We start from the raw sequence: 15,000 nt of genomic DNA, 5'->3' as shown, positions 1-15,000 counted from the left end.
TACAGTACTTGAGTACATGTAGTTACTTTCCACCACACTGTGTGTGTGCGTGTGCGTGTGCGTGTGCGTGTGTGTGTGCAATGCTTTCTTGTGAATGCTTTGCTTCTGTGAATATGAAAATGCACACTCACTCCCTCATGGAAAAACACATTATGTTTCATCTCACATTCCTTCATGCTGCCAGGAGACCATGTACTAGTTTCCTTACAGAGCTCCACTCACACTGAGGAAGAATAGAGCTGAGGCCATACCAGAAGAGGATTAATAGGGCACAGCAGTGGTGCCACCGATCGAATGCCCATACATTTTCCCCATAGAGATTTACAAAAACAAATGTTTATATAAATTGTTTTAAGCCTGGAACCAAGCCATCCAGGCTCCTGGTGAGCATAAAACATTTGATAATGTGAAAAAAATATGTTTTACAGTTTTCAAAAAATTATAATTCACAGAATCAAATATGATATTATTTGTAGATTTGTATGTATACATGAAATTTTATTTTAAAATGATGTAAAACTAGAAAAAGTGCTCCTCGGAGCACAGGTCTCCGCCAGGTCAGGTACGTTATTGTGGCCTCCTGGTGGCACTATAATAGGCAAATGTGAAAAGGGTGCCATTTATTCTTAGGTCGTTCACAGCAATCGGACACTGCATTCATGATTTGAGGCATTTTGTTCCAAAAATGTGTTTTGCTAAATTAGACCTGCTGGTGGCGCTATAACAGGCCAATGTGAAAAGGGTGCCATTTCTTCCTTGGCCTAGTGGGAATATGTTTGTGAAATTTCACGGAAATCGCAAGCTGCGTTCATGATTTGAGGAATTTTGTTCAAAACGGACCAATCCTGCAAATTTTGGAAGCGAACCTTAGCCAATGAGGATGGAATATGGGAAATGGGACAGATCCGAGTTGATCACATGACTATAGAGATACTGTGTACCAATTTGCATGACGTTTGGATAAAATCTGTAGGAGTAGTGTAAAAAAAATGGGTTGTGCACAAATCGGCCTCCAGGTGGCGCTATAACAGGCCCATGGGAAAAATGTGGGGCAGAGGTTCTGAATTGGCATCCAGGGAGTGTGTGTGCACAGTTTCGCAGCGACCGGGCCAACGGTGGCGGAGATTAGCTGCTAACACACAGACAGGACACACAGACAGACAGACAGACAGACAGACAGACAGACAGACAGACAGACAGACAGACAGACAGACAGACAGACAGACAGACAGACAGACAGACACACACACACACACACACACACACACACACACACACACACACACGGACGGACGGAGGGTAAAACATACTCTCTCGCCATGCCTTTCGGCCTGGCGGAGACAATTATATATATATATTTTTTTATTATTATTATGAAATAGTAATAATTAAAAACAAAATCTAGGAAACAAAAAATAAATGGATATTTACTCGTGGCCATAAAAATGTGTCCGCGACCCACACAAAGTTTCCCACAAACGCAGTGTTTGGGGAAACTGTGTTCTAAAATAACCTGCTTATCTAAATGACATTTGAACCGTATATGCTGAACCGTATATGCTGAACCTTTTTGCTGAACATGTTGTTGCAGGTGAGGAAGACTCTGGACGCCACCATGCAGACCCTTCAGGACATGCTGACGGTGGAGGACTTCGACGTGTCCGAGGCCTTCCAGCACAGCCAGTCCACCGAGTCGGTCAAGTCGGCCTCGTCCGACTCCTACATGAGCAAGGCCAGCGTCGCCAAGAGGCGCGCCAACCAGCACGAGACCGAGGGCTTCTACTTCACCGTGAGTTCTCTCCATTATCCCCAACCACAAGGGGTTAACCCCATTCAATGCAGGAACGCGTGTCTGTGTCATTTCAAGATTTCTTTGGGCTTTGAAAAAGAATAGCAGATCTACAAGCACTCGATTTTTTTAAAATCTTGAAATGCTTTGCAAATCTTTGAATATATATTTTTTTATATTTTTAAAGCAAACATTTGTAACTCAAATCTTTGCTTCTGGGGGTCCCTAGAACAATACATTTTGAGATGGGGGTCCGCGGCCAAATACGTTAATCTAAAAATATTTTCTAAATCCTAACATATATGTTGCTATATCAGTGCTGCTCCAACTTTTCCATGTCAAGGACCCCCAAAATCATGTATTTGGCCGCGGACCCCCCATCTAAAAATATGTTATTCCAGGGACTCCCCCAGATAGTGCAGCTGCTAACAGCAGAATATAGCAAGAATCGTTCACTTTGTGATGCAAGCATGAAATTTGGTACATTTACTCTTCAAACCCCACTCTTTTCAAAAATACCGCTGGCCACGCAAAATTCCAAAATGGCGGCCCACAAATCCAAGATGTCCGTCCAAAAGTTAGGTTTTTCCTTTATAACTCGAAATGTATTGATTTTAAGCACCATAAATGTATTAAAGGTGAATATAAATGTGGGCATTGCGGATATTTTGGTACCAAGTACATGTCTGTATCTATTACGGTTCTTGAGATACAGCATATAGGTACTTTTACAGACTCGGGAGAGCAATACATTTGTTGCTTGTAACACTGATTGTTGTTAAGTGAATATGGCAAAATAAAAATGTTATTTTCATAACCTGTTTTCAGTAGGGCTGTAACATAAAATTCTAAATCAAAAACTAAAACAACTTAACAACTCTTAACAACTATGAAACTTTCTTTTTGGCGTGCACATGTTTTTGGTCTATGCGTTCAAATGGGGCCATTGCAGTACAGAATTTAGACATTGATAAAATCTTACAAATGCAATAGAGTGAATGTCAGCACACAACCAGGGCACACATCACTGCTGTGTAACTCAGCATGGGGTTCAGTGTCGGCTGATCTAGATATACTAATGTTTTATTAGCCTTGTAGTTGTAGTATAGTTCAGTTTAGTGTCCCAAATGCTGTCTGACTGCCCCATATCCATTAGCTAGTAAACCATAGTTGGTAGTTAGTAGATATAGTTAGATAGCCGCACCTGAATCGACAGGGTGTGCCAGCGCGGGAGAGCCGAGCCAAGGGTAACGGGGCTTAAGTTACCCGGATGGTGTACAGATCACAAGGGACTTAAATGGCATTGGATGAATGATCGGGCTAGGTGTAGGTTAACCGATAATAACTGAACCTAGTTGTAAGGCACTGGAAGACAATCCATCCTTCTTCTATGAGCCAATCAAGAAAAACAAAGCTGACTTCTTCAGAGAGGATTACTCTTCTGCTGAACCCTCAAAGCAGAAGCTTCTCAAGGAGGACTGTCAGCTGTTCTCAAAGCTTTTCATCTCCTGTCAGAGCCGAGAGTGTGACCTGCAGGAGTTCTTTCAGTATGAGAACCAGTCCTTTCCTGCTGCGTTGAGCAAGGGTGGAAGCTGACCTCTATCCTTGAGACTTATGTCCCACCAGTTGACAAAGAACATGAGGCAGATGTTCTCATTGTAGATGGGTCAGCTTTGGTCCATGTCCTGCCACCAAAAAGATCCAAGACATTTGAGGACTATGCAGCTCTTGACTTCCTACCAGTGATATACATGTACAGCAGCAAGTACACAATGACACATCTGGTCTTTGATGTGTACAGCCCATCAAGTCTTAAAGCTGAAACCAGGTCCAAACGTGGCCATGGAGGAAGACGCAAGGTGACAAATAAGAACACTATGCCATCTAACTGACATAACTTCCTGAGGCACAATGACAACAAGACAGAGTTGTATCACTTTCTTGCCGACAGCGACAAGGTTGCACAAATGTTCGATCCAAATATTGTGATTGCCACAAAGGGACCTGCTGTCCTCAGCACACATGAAACTGGTCTTGATGGACTGGATGAATGCTCTCATGAGGAAGCTGATAGCTGCATCTTTGTGCACGCCAAATATGCTGCAGAACATGGTAGCCAATCCATCCTGATCAAGGCAAATGACACAGATGTTCTCATCTTAGCACTAAGTGTCTTCGCTGCTCTTCAAGAGGCTGGACTACAGCAGATGTGGGTTGCATTTGGACAAGGTCAGAGCCTGCGCTGGATCAGTGTGCGTGACCTATTTCATTTTGTTGGCCAGGAAAAGGTCAAAGGCATGCTATTCTTTCATGCCTTTACAGGATGTGACACTGTGTCAGCCTTCCGCAAGAAAACTGCTTGGCAGACATGGGACATATGCCCAGAGGTCTCGTCTGTATTCTCCAAACTGGGTATTTACCCTCCCACAGTGGAGGATTGTGACCTACAGATTCTGGAGAGGTTTGTCATCCTAATGTATGACAGATCCAGCACAGCTGCTTCTGTGGATGAGGCCAGGTTTGACATGTTTGCCAGAAAGCAGAGGCCTTATGAGTCAATCCCACCAACCAGAGCAGCTTTGCTCCAACACACCAGGCGTGCTGCCTACCAGGCTGGTTGTGTGTGGGCCCAGGCAACCCAGTGTCAGCCAGGAGCAGAGGACCCTGTAGACTGGGGATGGCAGAAGGTTGGTGAGGAATGGCAGGTCTTCTGGACAGCCAACTCTCCAATAGCCAAGACGTGCGAACAGCTTACCAAATGTGGCTGTAAATGTGGCTGTCGTGGCAGGTGCAAGTGCTATAAACTGGGTCTCATGTGTACAGCTCTGTGCAGTTGCAACTGTGAGGTGTAACTCAAACCTCTTTTTTATGCTCTCCCGATTCCGTAAAATAACCTATAAGCTGTATCTCAAGAACCGCAATAATATAGACATGCACTAGGTACCAAAATATCCACTTTTATCAACGTCTAAATTCTGTACTGCAATGGCCCCATTGGATTCATAGACCAAAAAACATATGCACGCCAAAAGAAAAGTATCATAGTTGCTAAGATATGATTACTTCAAGTTAACGGCAGCCATCTTGGACGCCATCTTGGATTTAGAATTGTATGTTATAACCATACTGAAAATAACAGGTTATGAAAATAACACCAAATATCACCATATTCACTTATTAACAATCAATGTTACACATTTCTTACTCTCCCGAGTCTGTAAAAGTACCTATATGCTGTATCTCAAGAACCGTAATAGATACAGACATGTACTTGGTACCAAAATATCCGCAATGCCCGAATTTATATTCAACTTTAATACATTTATGGTGCTTAAAATCAATACATTTCGAGTTATAAAGGAAAAACCTAACTTTTGGACAGACATCTTGGATTTGTGGGCCGCCATTTTGGAATTTTGCGTGGCCAGCGGTATTTTTGAAAAGAGTGGGGTTTGAAGAGTAAATGTACCAAATTTCATGCTTGCATCACAAAGTGAACGATTTTTCTCTTAGCAGCTCCACTAAGAAGCACAGATCGGAGTTAAAAAATGTTCGCTTTAAAACATATATTATACATACTCAAAGATTTTCACACATTTTCACGATTTTTCAAAAATTGCAGATCTACAAGCTCATAGCGTTATGAGCTTGTATATCTGCTATTTTTGAATAGCCAAAGAAATCTTAAAAGGACACAGATCCGCCCCCGGGCTTAACGGATCAAAGCATATCCGGGGACCCCTAGATGACCTGATTGTGTGTTCTCTTTGTTGACCGGTGCAGAAATACAAAGAATACCTGAATGGGAGCAATCTCATAGTGAAGCTGCAGGCCAAGCATGACCTCCTGAAGCAGACCTTGGGAGAAGGTGAGACTCGCTGCTATTACCACATGCTCAGTGGCGTGAATACATACTTTTACTCAAGTATGTGTACTAAAGTACAATTCTGAGGATTCTTTTTATTTTATACGACTACTTCATCGATATATTGTCGGTTTTACTCCACTACATTCGTTTGCAAACTTACGATTTATTTTGTTTCATTCCTTGGCCAATAATGTGATGACGTCAAATTATTCGAATCAAATTATTGGCTAATGTGACAAAAACAAAAAAATGCCTCCATTGGGTGAGTAATCGATAGAAAAGAAGTAATTTGCGTGTGAACCATCCCTTTAACTCCAAATGGTGTGAACTGCAGACTTGCAAAGAAAATAAAGATAGTCTTTTACAGATGTATTTTGAGCAAGGCAACAATACGACCAATTAATTACTAGAGACTTAGAGAGAGTAGATTTAGATTATTAATACTAAACATTGTATTACCCAATTAATACCTGCAGCATTTGGTTGCTCGAAAATAGCCGATCTACAAACTTACGACTCGTTGCGATGGCGGCCATCTACTCTGACCTCCTTCACCGCCACGCCCCCCTCACGCTCCCTCGGGCGTCGCGTCGCATACGCGCTGTGAGCTTGTAGATCAGCCATTTTCAAACATTTCAGTACTTTTACTTTTGGTACTTTAAGTACAGTTTGATGCCAACCCTTGTGCACTTTTACTTAAGTAACATTTTGAACACAGGCCTTTTACTCGTAAAAGAGTATTTTTATATTGTGGTATTGCTACTTTTACTTAATTAAAAGATCTGAGTACTTCTTCCACGACTGTGCGCGTACATGCGTGTGTTTGTGCGCGTGTGTGTGTGTGTGTGCGTGTGTCTGCTGATGGGATGTGAACTATGCGACAAATCTATGGCCGTGCTCTGTGCAGACCCCCCACCCCCCGCCACCCCGTTTCCCCTGGAGACGCCTTTTTAATTCCACAGTGGACTATACGGACCCTCCATCCCCCTGTCTGTGTGTGTGTGTGTGTGCCTGTCCTCTTCTGGGGGCTCTTGTGCGGTCGGTTACCCGGGCGACCGGTGTGAATGCCCCCGCTGCCTGGCAGTGAGTCAGAGGGGTCCGTGGCACTCGCACCATTCAGGGCCGTCTGAATAGAATGCCCGCTTTTTTGCTTTTTTCTTTCCCCTTCCCAATATATAACACCCCTTTCAGCTTCTCCATCTGCCAACCGGGCGACGCCCAGCCCTCTGCCCGCGCTGCTGCTCAGCCGTACCACCCTACTGTTGGCAGCAGTGGATGAAGTACTAGGATTTTAAAGGGATAGTTCACCCAAAATAAAATCCATGGGGTGACTAATCGATGGAAAAAAGGTTATTTTGGGGGTGAACTGTCCCTTTAAGGCAGGGGTCATCAATGTTTTTCAGCCCATGGACCCCCTAGCTTAATCAGAGATGAAGCAGGGACCCCCCACTATACATACTGTATAAAATTGTATTTTCATAGATTTCATAGACCAACACCAAACCTCTTTGCCAAAAATAGCCGATCTACAAGCTCCATAATCCAATCACACAAAGATTTGGCGGCCCCCCTGTAGTGACTCTGAGGAACCCCTAGGAGTCCCCTCGGACCACCTGTTGAAGACCCCGGACTTCCCATACAATGACTTATTTTCAATCAATCACTCGCCCCTTGAAGCCTTGATTTCTTTCCTGTTTTTTTGCTCACATTCCTGAGCCAATAATCCAATATTAGCTTACGCTGAGACCAATGCAAAACCATTATAAAAGAATAATTTAAACTCCAAAACAACTCTCACAGTGTAATCACTGAGAGGCCTACTCTGCCCTACAAAGCCAAAGTGCAGTAACTACGTTTTTTGGACACACCGACTTATTTGTGTATCCCAAATGTCAAATTAGCCTTTGTGGTTTTGGGGGAAAAACTATAGGCTCTATGCACAGCAGCCATATTATCCCTTCCTTCACAGGTGTTACCAATGATACTAATGAAGGCTCTGTTCCATTTAGTGTTCTGAATGTTCTATTTCCAAGACCCCCATAACTCTGAGAGTGTACAAATGTAACCAAATGCATTGGTTCCATTTGTACACTCTCAGAGTTACACTCCTGTAAGGGGCCATTTGGAAACCACTTAAGGAACCATGACCCTGGACCCACATTTTAGACCCACTGGTGTAGCAGAGTGTTTCCAGTGAGCCAACATGCACAATATCAGCACCCTGACTCTGTTTGACCAGAATGGAACAGAGCCTTCATTAGTATCATTGGTAACACCTGTGAATGTCTTCACAATATGGCTGCTGTGAATAGAGCTTATTACCTCAAGAACAGATATACAATTAGAGTAATATCACTTATATGCCGATATCTCATTTGGCTGACCAGTTGAAACACTTTTTTAAACCCATTTTTCATAGAGATTGATTTCCCATAGCTACTGCACTTTGGTGATCCAGGTTCAAAGAGCACGTTTTAAATATTAACACATGTATTTGTCAAATATTGGATTATTGGCTCAGGAATATGCAACAAAAACAATCAAAAAAAATCTCCATGTATTCAATATTCCTTTCACCACTTAAACCCTATACTTGGTTGACTGGAGTCCCGTGACAGATTTGTCATTTTTGAATAGAGGAAGTACAAAATAGGGCTTACGAGGTTACTGTATGTTTTGGATCAATAATCCTAATCTGTAACTAGTAGCTAAAGCTGTCAAATATTTTTAGTGGAGTAAAAAAATACAATAAAAACAAATACTACCTCAAAATGTTGACACGTTGTGAGCTTGTATCGGCTGTTTTCAAATAGCCAAAGTTTAAATAGGGCTGAAGTGGTTAATGTATGTTTTGTAATATTAATCAAATTCTACAAAGTAGCTGCAGTAGTAACTAAACTTTTCAAATAAGTGTAGTGGAGTAATATTTGTCTCTGAGATGTAGTGGAGTAGAAGTAAACGTACTGAAATTTGGAAATACTCCAGTAAAGTAAAGGTACTTCAAAATTGTACTTAAGTACAGTTCTTGAGTAAATGTACTTAGTTACTTTACGCCACTGCTCAAGTGCAGTACTTGAGTACATACTCGAGTCGCGTATACTAATTTATTCTCTTTTCTCTTGTCTTTCTTTTAGGTGAAAGGGCTGAATATGGAACAACGAGGTAAGATGTTCAGTGGGGGGAAACGGGTTTAATAAAAGGGGTCCGCGGTGCGTTAAATCCGTCCTAGAAGTGGCAGAAAATGACATCACACATGTGAATTAGGGTTGGGATCCGGAACCGGAATGAACCGGATCCGACATTGAGGAACCGGAACCGGTTCCATCACATTTTTGGAACCGTTTTCCGTAACCGGTTTTATCACACTGTCAGCCTTCAAAAAATATATTGAAGGCCAAAATTATGTATGGAATCGGACCGTTAAGAGGGAATCTTTAAGGAACCGGAATCATTAAAATCCCAAGGACCCCAACCCCAAACTAATGTGAATGTGAATGACAGTTTTGAAACATTTCTTTTTAACATTTTGGAAATGTATTTATTATGAGCTTATATATCTGCTTTTTTAAATTTTTTATCACAAACATGTGTGCACATTTTTTAATATAATATATATTTTTAACATTTGTAACTCAAATCTTTGCTTCTGAGGATTCTACAAATGTTTTTTGAAAAAACGTATGTTGCTATAATCAATGGTTCTCACACTTTCTCGAACTTTCTCATGTCAGGGGCCCCCAAAATGTGGCCGCGGACCCCCATTTCAAAATATATTGTTTCAGGGACCCCCAGAAGCAAAGATTTGACTTAAAAAGTGTTCGGTTTACAAAATATATGTATTTTCAAAGATTTGCAAAAATGTCAGATCTACAAGCTCATAGTGCGGCACTCGGTGCCGCACTATGAGCTTGTATATCTGCTATTTTTGAATAGCCAAAGTATAAAATAATGGTTAAAGTGGTTACACAGATGCATTCCCGGTTTTAATGGGTTAAGCAAGTGTTACCACCTTTTTTTAATCAGCTTTATTATTTGCATCATTACTGCCCTTGGACTTTGTACTTGTAGGGCAGACCACTGCACCGGGATTTGGTTCAGGCATTAGAACTTAACGTAATTTATGCTTCATCATCGAACGGCATGACCAATCGCGTCGCACCACGAAGCATAAATTAGCCATTAGTGTGCAGTAATTGTCGTTCGTCTTTTGACAAATTGCTTTGTAGTTATTACCATGTTATCCTCCTAGATCTACGGTACAATCCATCACGCTCAGCTGCTGTAATTAAGTTTTTATTAACTGATGTATTTTTTATAAGTCCCCAGAGTCATCCGAGAGCATTGCAGACTCTCTGGAATGTTCCAGCCATGGCTCTGGGTTTTCAAAGTGGGGTCTGCGGACCCCCGTGGGGGTCTTTAATGGGGGTCCAAGGGGTCTCCAGGAACAGTTGTTTAAACCAGTGATTCTCTACCTGTGGGATGGGGCCCACTGGTGGGCCGTGAGGGTATTGCAAGTGGGGCCCCAAATCATTGGAAAAACACTTCAGATTTTAAATGATAATTTAACAGTGATATTTAAAAAAGATACTTTGTTGTCATAGTGATGCCAATATAAATGACATTAAAGTATGCTACGTCGGTCCATTGATCCAAGCCAATATACAATTGATCGATTGATCATTAAAATAAACTCCGGAAATGCACGCGGCCCACCCATCTGACCACTTAACACTTAACCCCCGATCCAGAAAATGTTGAGAACCACTTCTCTAAACACTTAAAGGTAGAGGCGTGGGTTGTGTAGTTACATTGCCATGATGTAACTTACAATGATGTAAATAATTGCTCCATTGATTAGAAGTTGATTATTCTAAATGTGTTCCCCATTGACTTACATTGTACGGTGAAACAGCTCTCAAAGTCATTCTTTTAGCACGTAAACAAACACAAACACAGCTGATTCAGACAATATAGAGCATCACCAAACCCAGTGCTGTTTGTTTCGCTATTTTTATTAGGAAGAAAACCCGGACTAGATCCGCGGATCCGGATCCGGATCTTCACATAGTAAAATCAACAGGAAGTTAAAATGTTTGTTTAAAAAAACAAACAGTACTGGGTTTGGTGATGCTCTATATTGTCTGAATCAGCTTTGTTTGCGTTCGTTTGTGTGCTAAAAAAGTGACTTTGACAGCTGTTTCACCGCACAATGTAAGTCAATGAGGAGCATATTTTGAATCATCAATTTCTAATCAATGGAGCAATTCTTTTTGATGTCTTGTCCACCTTTGCAGTTACATCATGGCAAGATAACTACACAACCCAAACCTCTACCAAAGTGGTCTTGCCCTTTAAGATCCTATTTCGTCTGAATATAGCCAAATGTTGACAAAATCTTGTCCCTGACTCAATATATTTTCAAATGGGTGTCCACAAGCCATACAGTTCTTTTGACATGTTTTTGATTTTGAGACATAAATCTCACTGTATTATTTAAAAAAAAAGTGAATTTGAATTCAGTCCTGGCATTCGTTTCGGCCAGTCATTCTCTTGTCATGACTCATGACCATTGTGTGTACCGTGCCCCCCACCCCCCCCACACCAATCTCGCCAGCAGGCCCCCCACCCTGCCCCCTAAACCCCAGAGAATGAGGAAGGCTAGACCTCGCTCCGTCTTTAAGCGTAAGCTGTTTAACGGCAATATGGAGACCTTCATCCAGGTATTCCCAGATGGGGGGGTCTGTCTGTGTGTGTGTGTGTCTCTGTATATGATGAGCCCCGCTGTGTCTCGCTATAGCGCTCCCTGGGGGTTGTTCTCTGGCTTTTGACCCCTCTCTCTCTCTCTCTCTCTCTTACCCGAAATGTCGTCTCACTCGTGCACTGACTTTCTCCTTCCTTTATTGCCTTGTTTGAGCGGTAAGTCACCTCGGCGTTTTTAGGCGCTCGTTTTTTCTCTCTTTTTTTTATTTATTTTTCCTCTGTTGAAGGTACCGAATCCAACAAGCCTTGGTTTAGAGGAGATGGTTTGTTTTCGAGCGCCAGCGCAGCCGGCACCCTGGGGTTTTAACATTTAACCCATTCAATCCGGGAACGCATCTCTGTCATTTTAAGATGTCTCTGGCCATTCAAAAATAGGAGATATACAAGCTCATGGCGCGGCACCGAGTGCCACGCTATGAGCTTGTAAATCTCCTATTTTTGAAAAAGGGTGAACATTTGTGCAAATCTTTTAATATATATATTTTAAAGCGAACATTTGTCAAAGATTTGCAAACACATTCCACGATTTTTCAAAAATAGCAGATCTACAAGCTCATAGCGCGGCACTCGGTGCCTCGCTATGTGAGCTTGTAGATCTGCTATTTTTGAAGAGCCAAATACATACAAAATGACAGAGATGCGTTCGCAGAATGAGTGGGTTAAAGGAGCACTTCTTTTTCAACCTCATCGTTATAAGGTGGCACCATTGCTGTCTACCCACTCTTGTGTCCCAGAGGACAGTTCATAAATCTGTATACCAGTGACATCAACTGTGGGCATGGTTTGGTCTTTTCAAACAACATTACAAACACGTTTTATTTCAAGCATGCTGACTTTCCAGGACGAGAAAGACTGTATAGCTTCTATTAGCTTGGAATCCCCATCGATGATGTCATTGGTCGGCAGGTTTCTGAACTGTCCACAGCCCGCCAACGAGACGCAGACTTGCAGTATTAATGAGCATCAGTGAGGACTAACATGAAGATATGGTTGAAAATGGGTGAAGTGCTCCTTTAACGTTCTCACCCCCCTCCACCGTCTCCAGACGTGGCCCACCAACCATAAACGGCTCCAGAGATCAATACTGCAGCCGTTGCCGTTTCTCTTTGAAATTCCTCCTTCAGGTCAAGCAATAACAATTCCTCTGGGTCACAATGGCAGACGAATAGAATAGCCTCCACCCCCTCCACCCCCCATCTAGGGTTTTGCACTGGTATAACACATTTTTCCACGATGCGGTGCGGGTCACATGCGCACGGTTTTTATTAATAATTAATTCAACTACTGTAAAACAACAGTAACAACAACACACTCTACCAGCCTCCATTGGTGGAATGTAATGTTTTATAATAATAATCGAAATCTACAAAGTAACAAGTAACTAAAGTTTTCAAATAATTGTAGTGGAGTAAAAAGTACAATATTTGCCTCTGAGATATAGTGGAGTTACTGGAGTAGAAGTAAAAGTATTAGAAATTGGAAATACTCGAGAGTCAAGTGCAAATACCTCAAAATTGTACTTAAGTACAGTTCTTGAGTACATGTACTTAATGACGTACGCCAAAATCCATTAGAAAAAATTGCTTGAATTGATGAATGCTGAATCGAGTGGACTAGTCACCGGACCAGTCGCTATGAGCGACAATAAAACACGGACATACCAAAACGGATGTACAGTACAACGAGATGTATTTGAAGAAACTTGCAGGATTCATAAGGTTTATGGGTATGGCCCTACCACTACACCCCTGGTTTCTCGGGGGGGAATACTTTTTCGGGGGCACGTGCTATATCTGTATCCGCCGATTCTCACTAGACCGGATCAGACGACTTCAAAAGGAGTTGGATGGCAGTCTAGTCCGGCCATGTCATTAATCTCACATCTCACCAGACACCAGTGCTCTCGGTTCTGCTCCCAAGGCAGGAGTCCCCCTTTTTTTTCTCTCCCTCAAAAAGGTCTGTCTCTGTCACTAACCTGTTCTGGTTCTTCTCTGTCCTGTCCTGTCCTGTCTGTGTGGCTCGCTGCTCTCTGCCCCAGGGGAAGACGGAATATCCGTGCCAGAAGTCAGGTACTCGGCCATTTAGAGAGGGAGAGGGTGGGTGGGGTCATGATGATGCATTTTTTATTACACACTAACCCAACATTTCACCCACCGCCCTTTGTGCTCCTTGGTGTTTCTGTTGTGTGATGGTGAGGCTCTATGCACAGCAGCCATATTGTCAATAACCTGGGCCTCGTCTTATTTCCTTCACAGGTGTTACCAATGATATTAATGAAGGCTCTGTTCCATTCTGGTCAAACAGAGTCAGGGTGCTGATATTGTGCAAGTTGCCTCACTGGAAACACTGTGCTCATGAAGTGCTCAACACTCTCAAAGTGGGGTCCAGGCAGGGACCCTTATGGTTCCTTGAGGGGGTTCCAAATAGCCCCTTACGGGTGTGTAACCCTGAGAGTGTACAAATGGAGGGGTAAGGGTCCATTTGGTTCAATTTGTACACTCTCTGAGTTATGGGGGTCCTTGAAAAGTTTGAGAACCACTGTGCTACGCTAAATGTAACAGAGCCATCATTAGAATCATTGGTAACACCTGTGAAGGAAGTAAGGAATAGGCCCAGTTTCTTTCCAATATGGCTGCTGTGCATATAGCCTATTGTACTGGTTTGCTTTCTTGCTCAAATATCACTTCATTCTGTGAATGAATAACAAGACTCTCTTCACCACCCCATTATGTCTGTTTGCCATGTTGACGGCCTTGCACTAAAGTCTTCCGTTCACTCTTTGCTAGCATGACCGTTTGTTATTTAGTGTATGAGTTCTGTCGTTGTGAATGCAGGGTTCAATTTGTAAAAAAAAAAAGACACAGAGGGGGGGATATTGTCTTAACCATTTAAGCCCTATGCTGTATACTTCTACGTATATGACAAATAGCGAAAAAAGCCAATCTACAAGCTCACAATGTATCACGAAGTGATGCGGTGTGAGCTTGTAGAGCGGCCACTGTTGCTATTTTTTTTTTAATTGCTGCCAAAATTGTGACACATTTTGACCCAAATTTTACCCAAAATAGGGATGCCAGGGTTAATGTGGGTAACATACAATGAAATGGTTACATTGTGATATTATTTCCCAAAAGCAAATGCATGTATTTAATTAAAGCAGGGATACATATCGTATCCCCACCGGCCATAAAAACAATAATGCAGGGGGGGTATCAAAATCAGAAGCATGAATTCCTGCCCCCCCCCCCCCCCCCCCCAGCAAATAGAACCCTGTGTGAATGCATTATGACAGTGATTCCCAACCTGCGGGGAGAGGCCCGTGAGGATGTTGCAAGTGGGCCCACAAATAATTGGCAAAACATATTTTAATGATAGTGACTTTTTTTCTATCGATTCAAATTATTGGCTTAGGAATACAAAGTCTCCATGGGGTGGCTAATTGATTGAAAACATATATATATATATATTTTTGGAACTATCCCTTTAAAGTATACTATGTTAGTTCCGTTAATTTAAAATAACACACTCTGGAAATGCACGCGGCCCACCCATCTGACCCCAGGTTGGGAATAACCGCTGTACT

At 42.3% G+C, this 15,000-nt stretch overlaps 1 protein-coding gene and 1 long non-coding RNA gene across 7 annotated transcripts in view; one reads left to right on the top strand and one right to left on the bottom strand.

Moving 5' to 3' along the window:
- LOC311049673 overlaps window positions 1-15,000 on the bottom strand; it is a 388,479-nt gene that overhangs the window by 109,182 nt on the left and 264,297 nt on the right. The window lies entirely within an intron of this gene.
- Window positions 1-15,000, top strand: part of LOC311049647 (SLIT-ROBO Rho GTPase-activating protein 3-like) — a 108,200-nt gene that overhangs the window by 74,861 nt on the left and 18,339 nt on the right. For 2 of the 6 annotated variants that reach the window (XM_084063396.1, XM_084063393.1), the window contains 4 exons: window positions 1,592-1,789; window positions 5,573-5,657; window positions 8,792-8,819; window positions 13,456-13,486. In XM_084063396.1, the coding sequence (XP_083919522.1) occupies window positions 1,592-1,789; window positions 5,573-5,657; window positions 8,792-8,819; window positions 13,456-13,486 (342 nt within the window). Of the gene's footprint in view, window positions 1-1,591; window positions 1,790-5,572; window positions 5,658-8,791; window positions 8,820-11,271; window positions 11,378-13,455; window positions 13,487-15,000 lie in introns of all 6 variants that reach the window. The other 4 variants (XM_084063395.1, XM_084063392.1, XM_084063394.1 and 1 more) reach the window with 2 other exon arrangements.

This window comes from Gymnoscopelus microlampas, assembly GCF_963454915.1.
Source record: "Gymnoscopelus microlampas genome assembly, chromosome: 7".
NCBI classification, from domain to species: Eukaryota; Metazoa; Chordata; class Actinopteri; order Myctophiformes; family Myctophidae; genus Gymnoscopelus; species Gymnoscopelus microlampas.
This window is presented reverse-complemented; position numbering and strand designations above follow the sequence as displayed.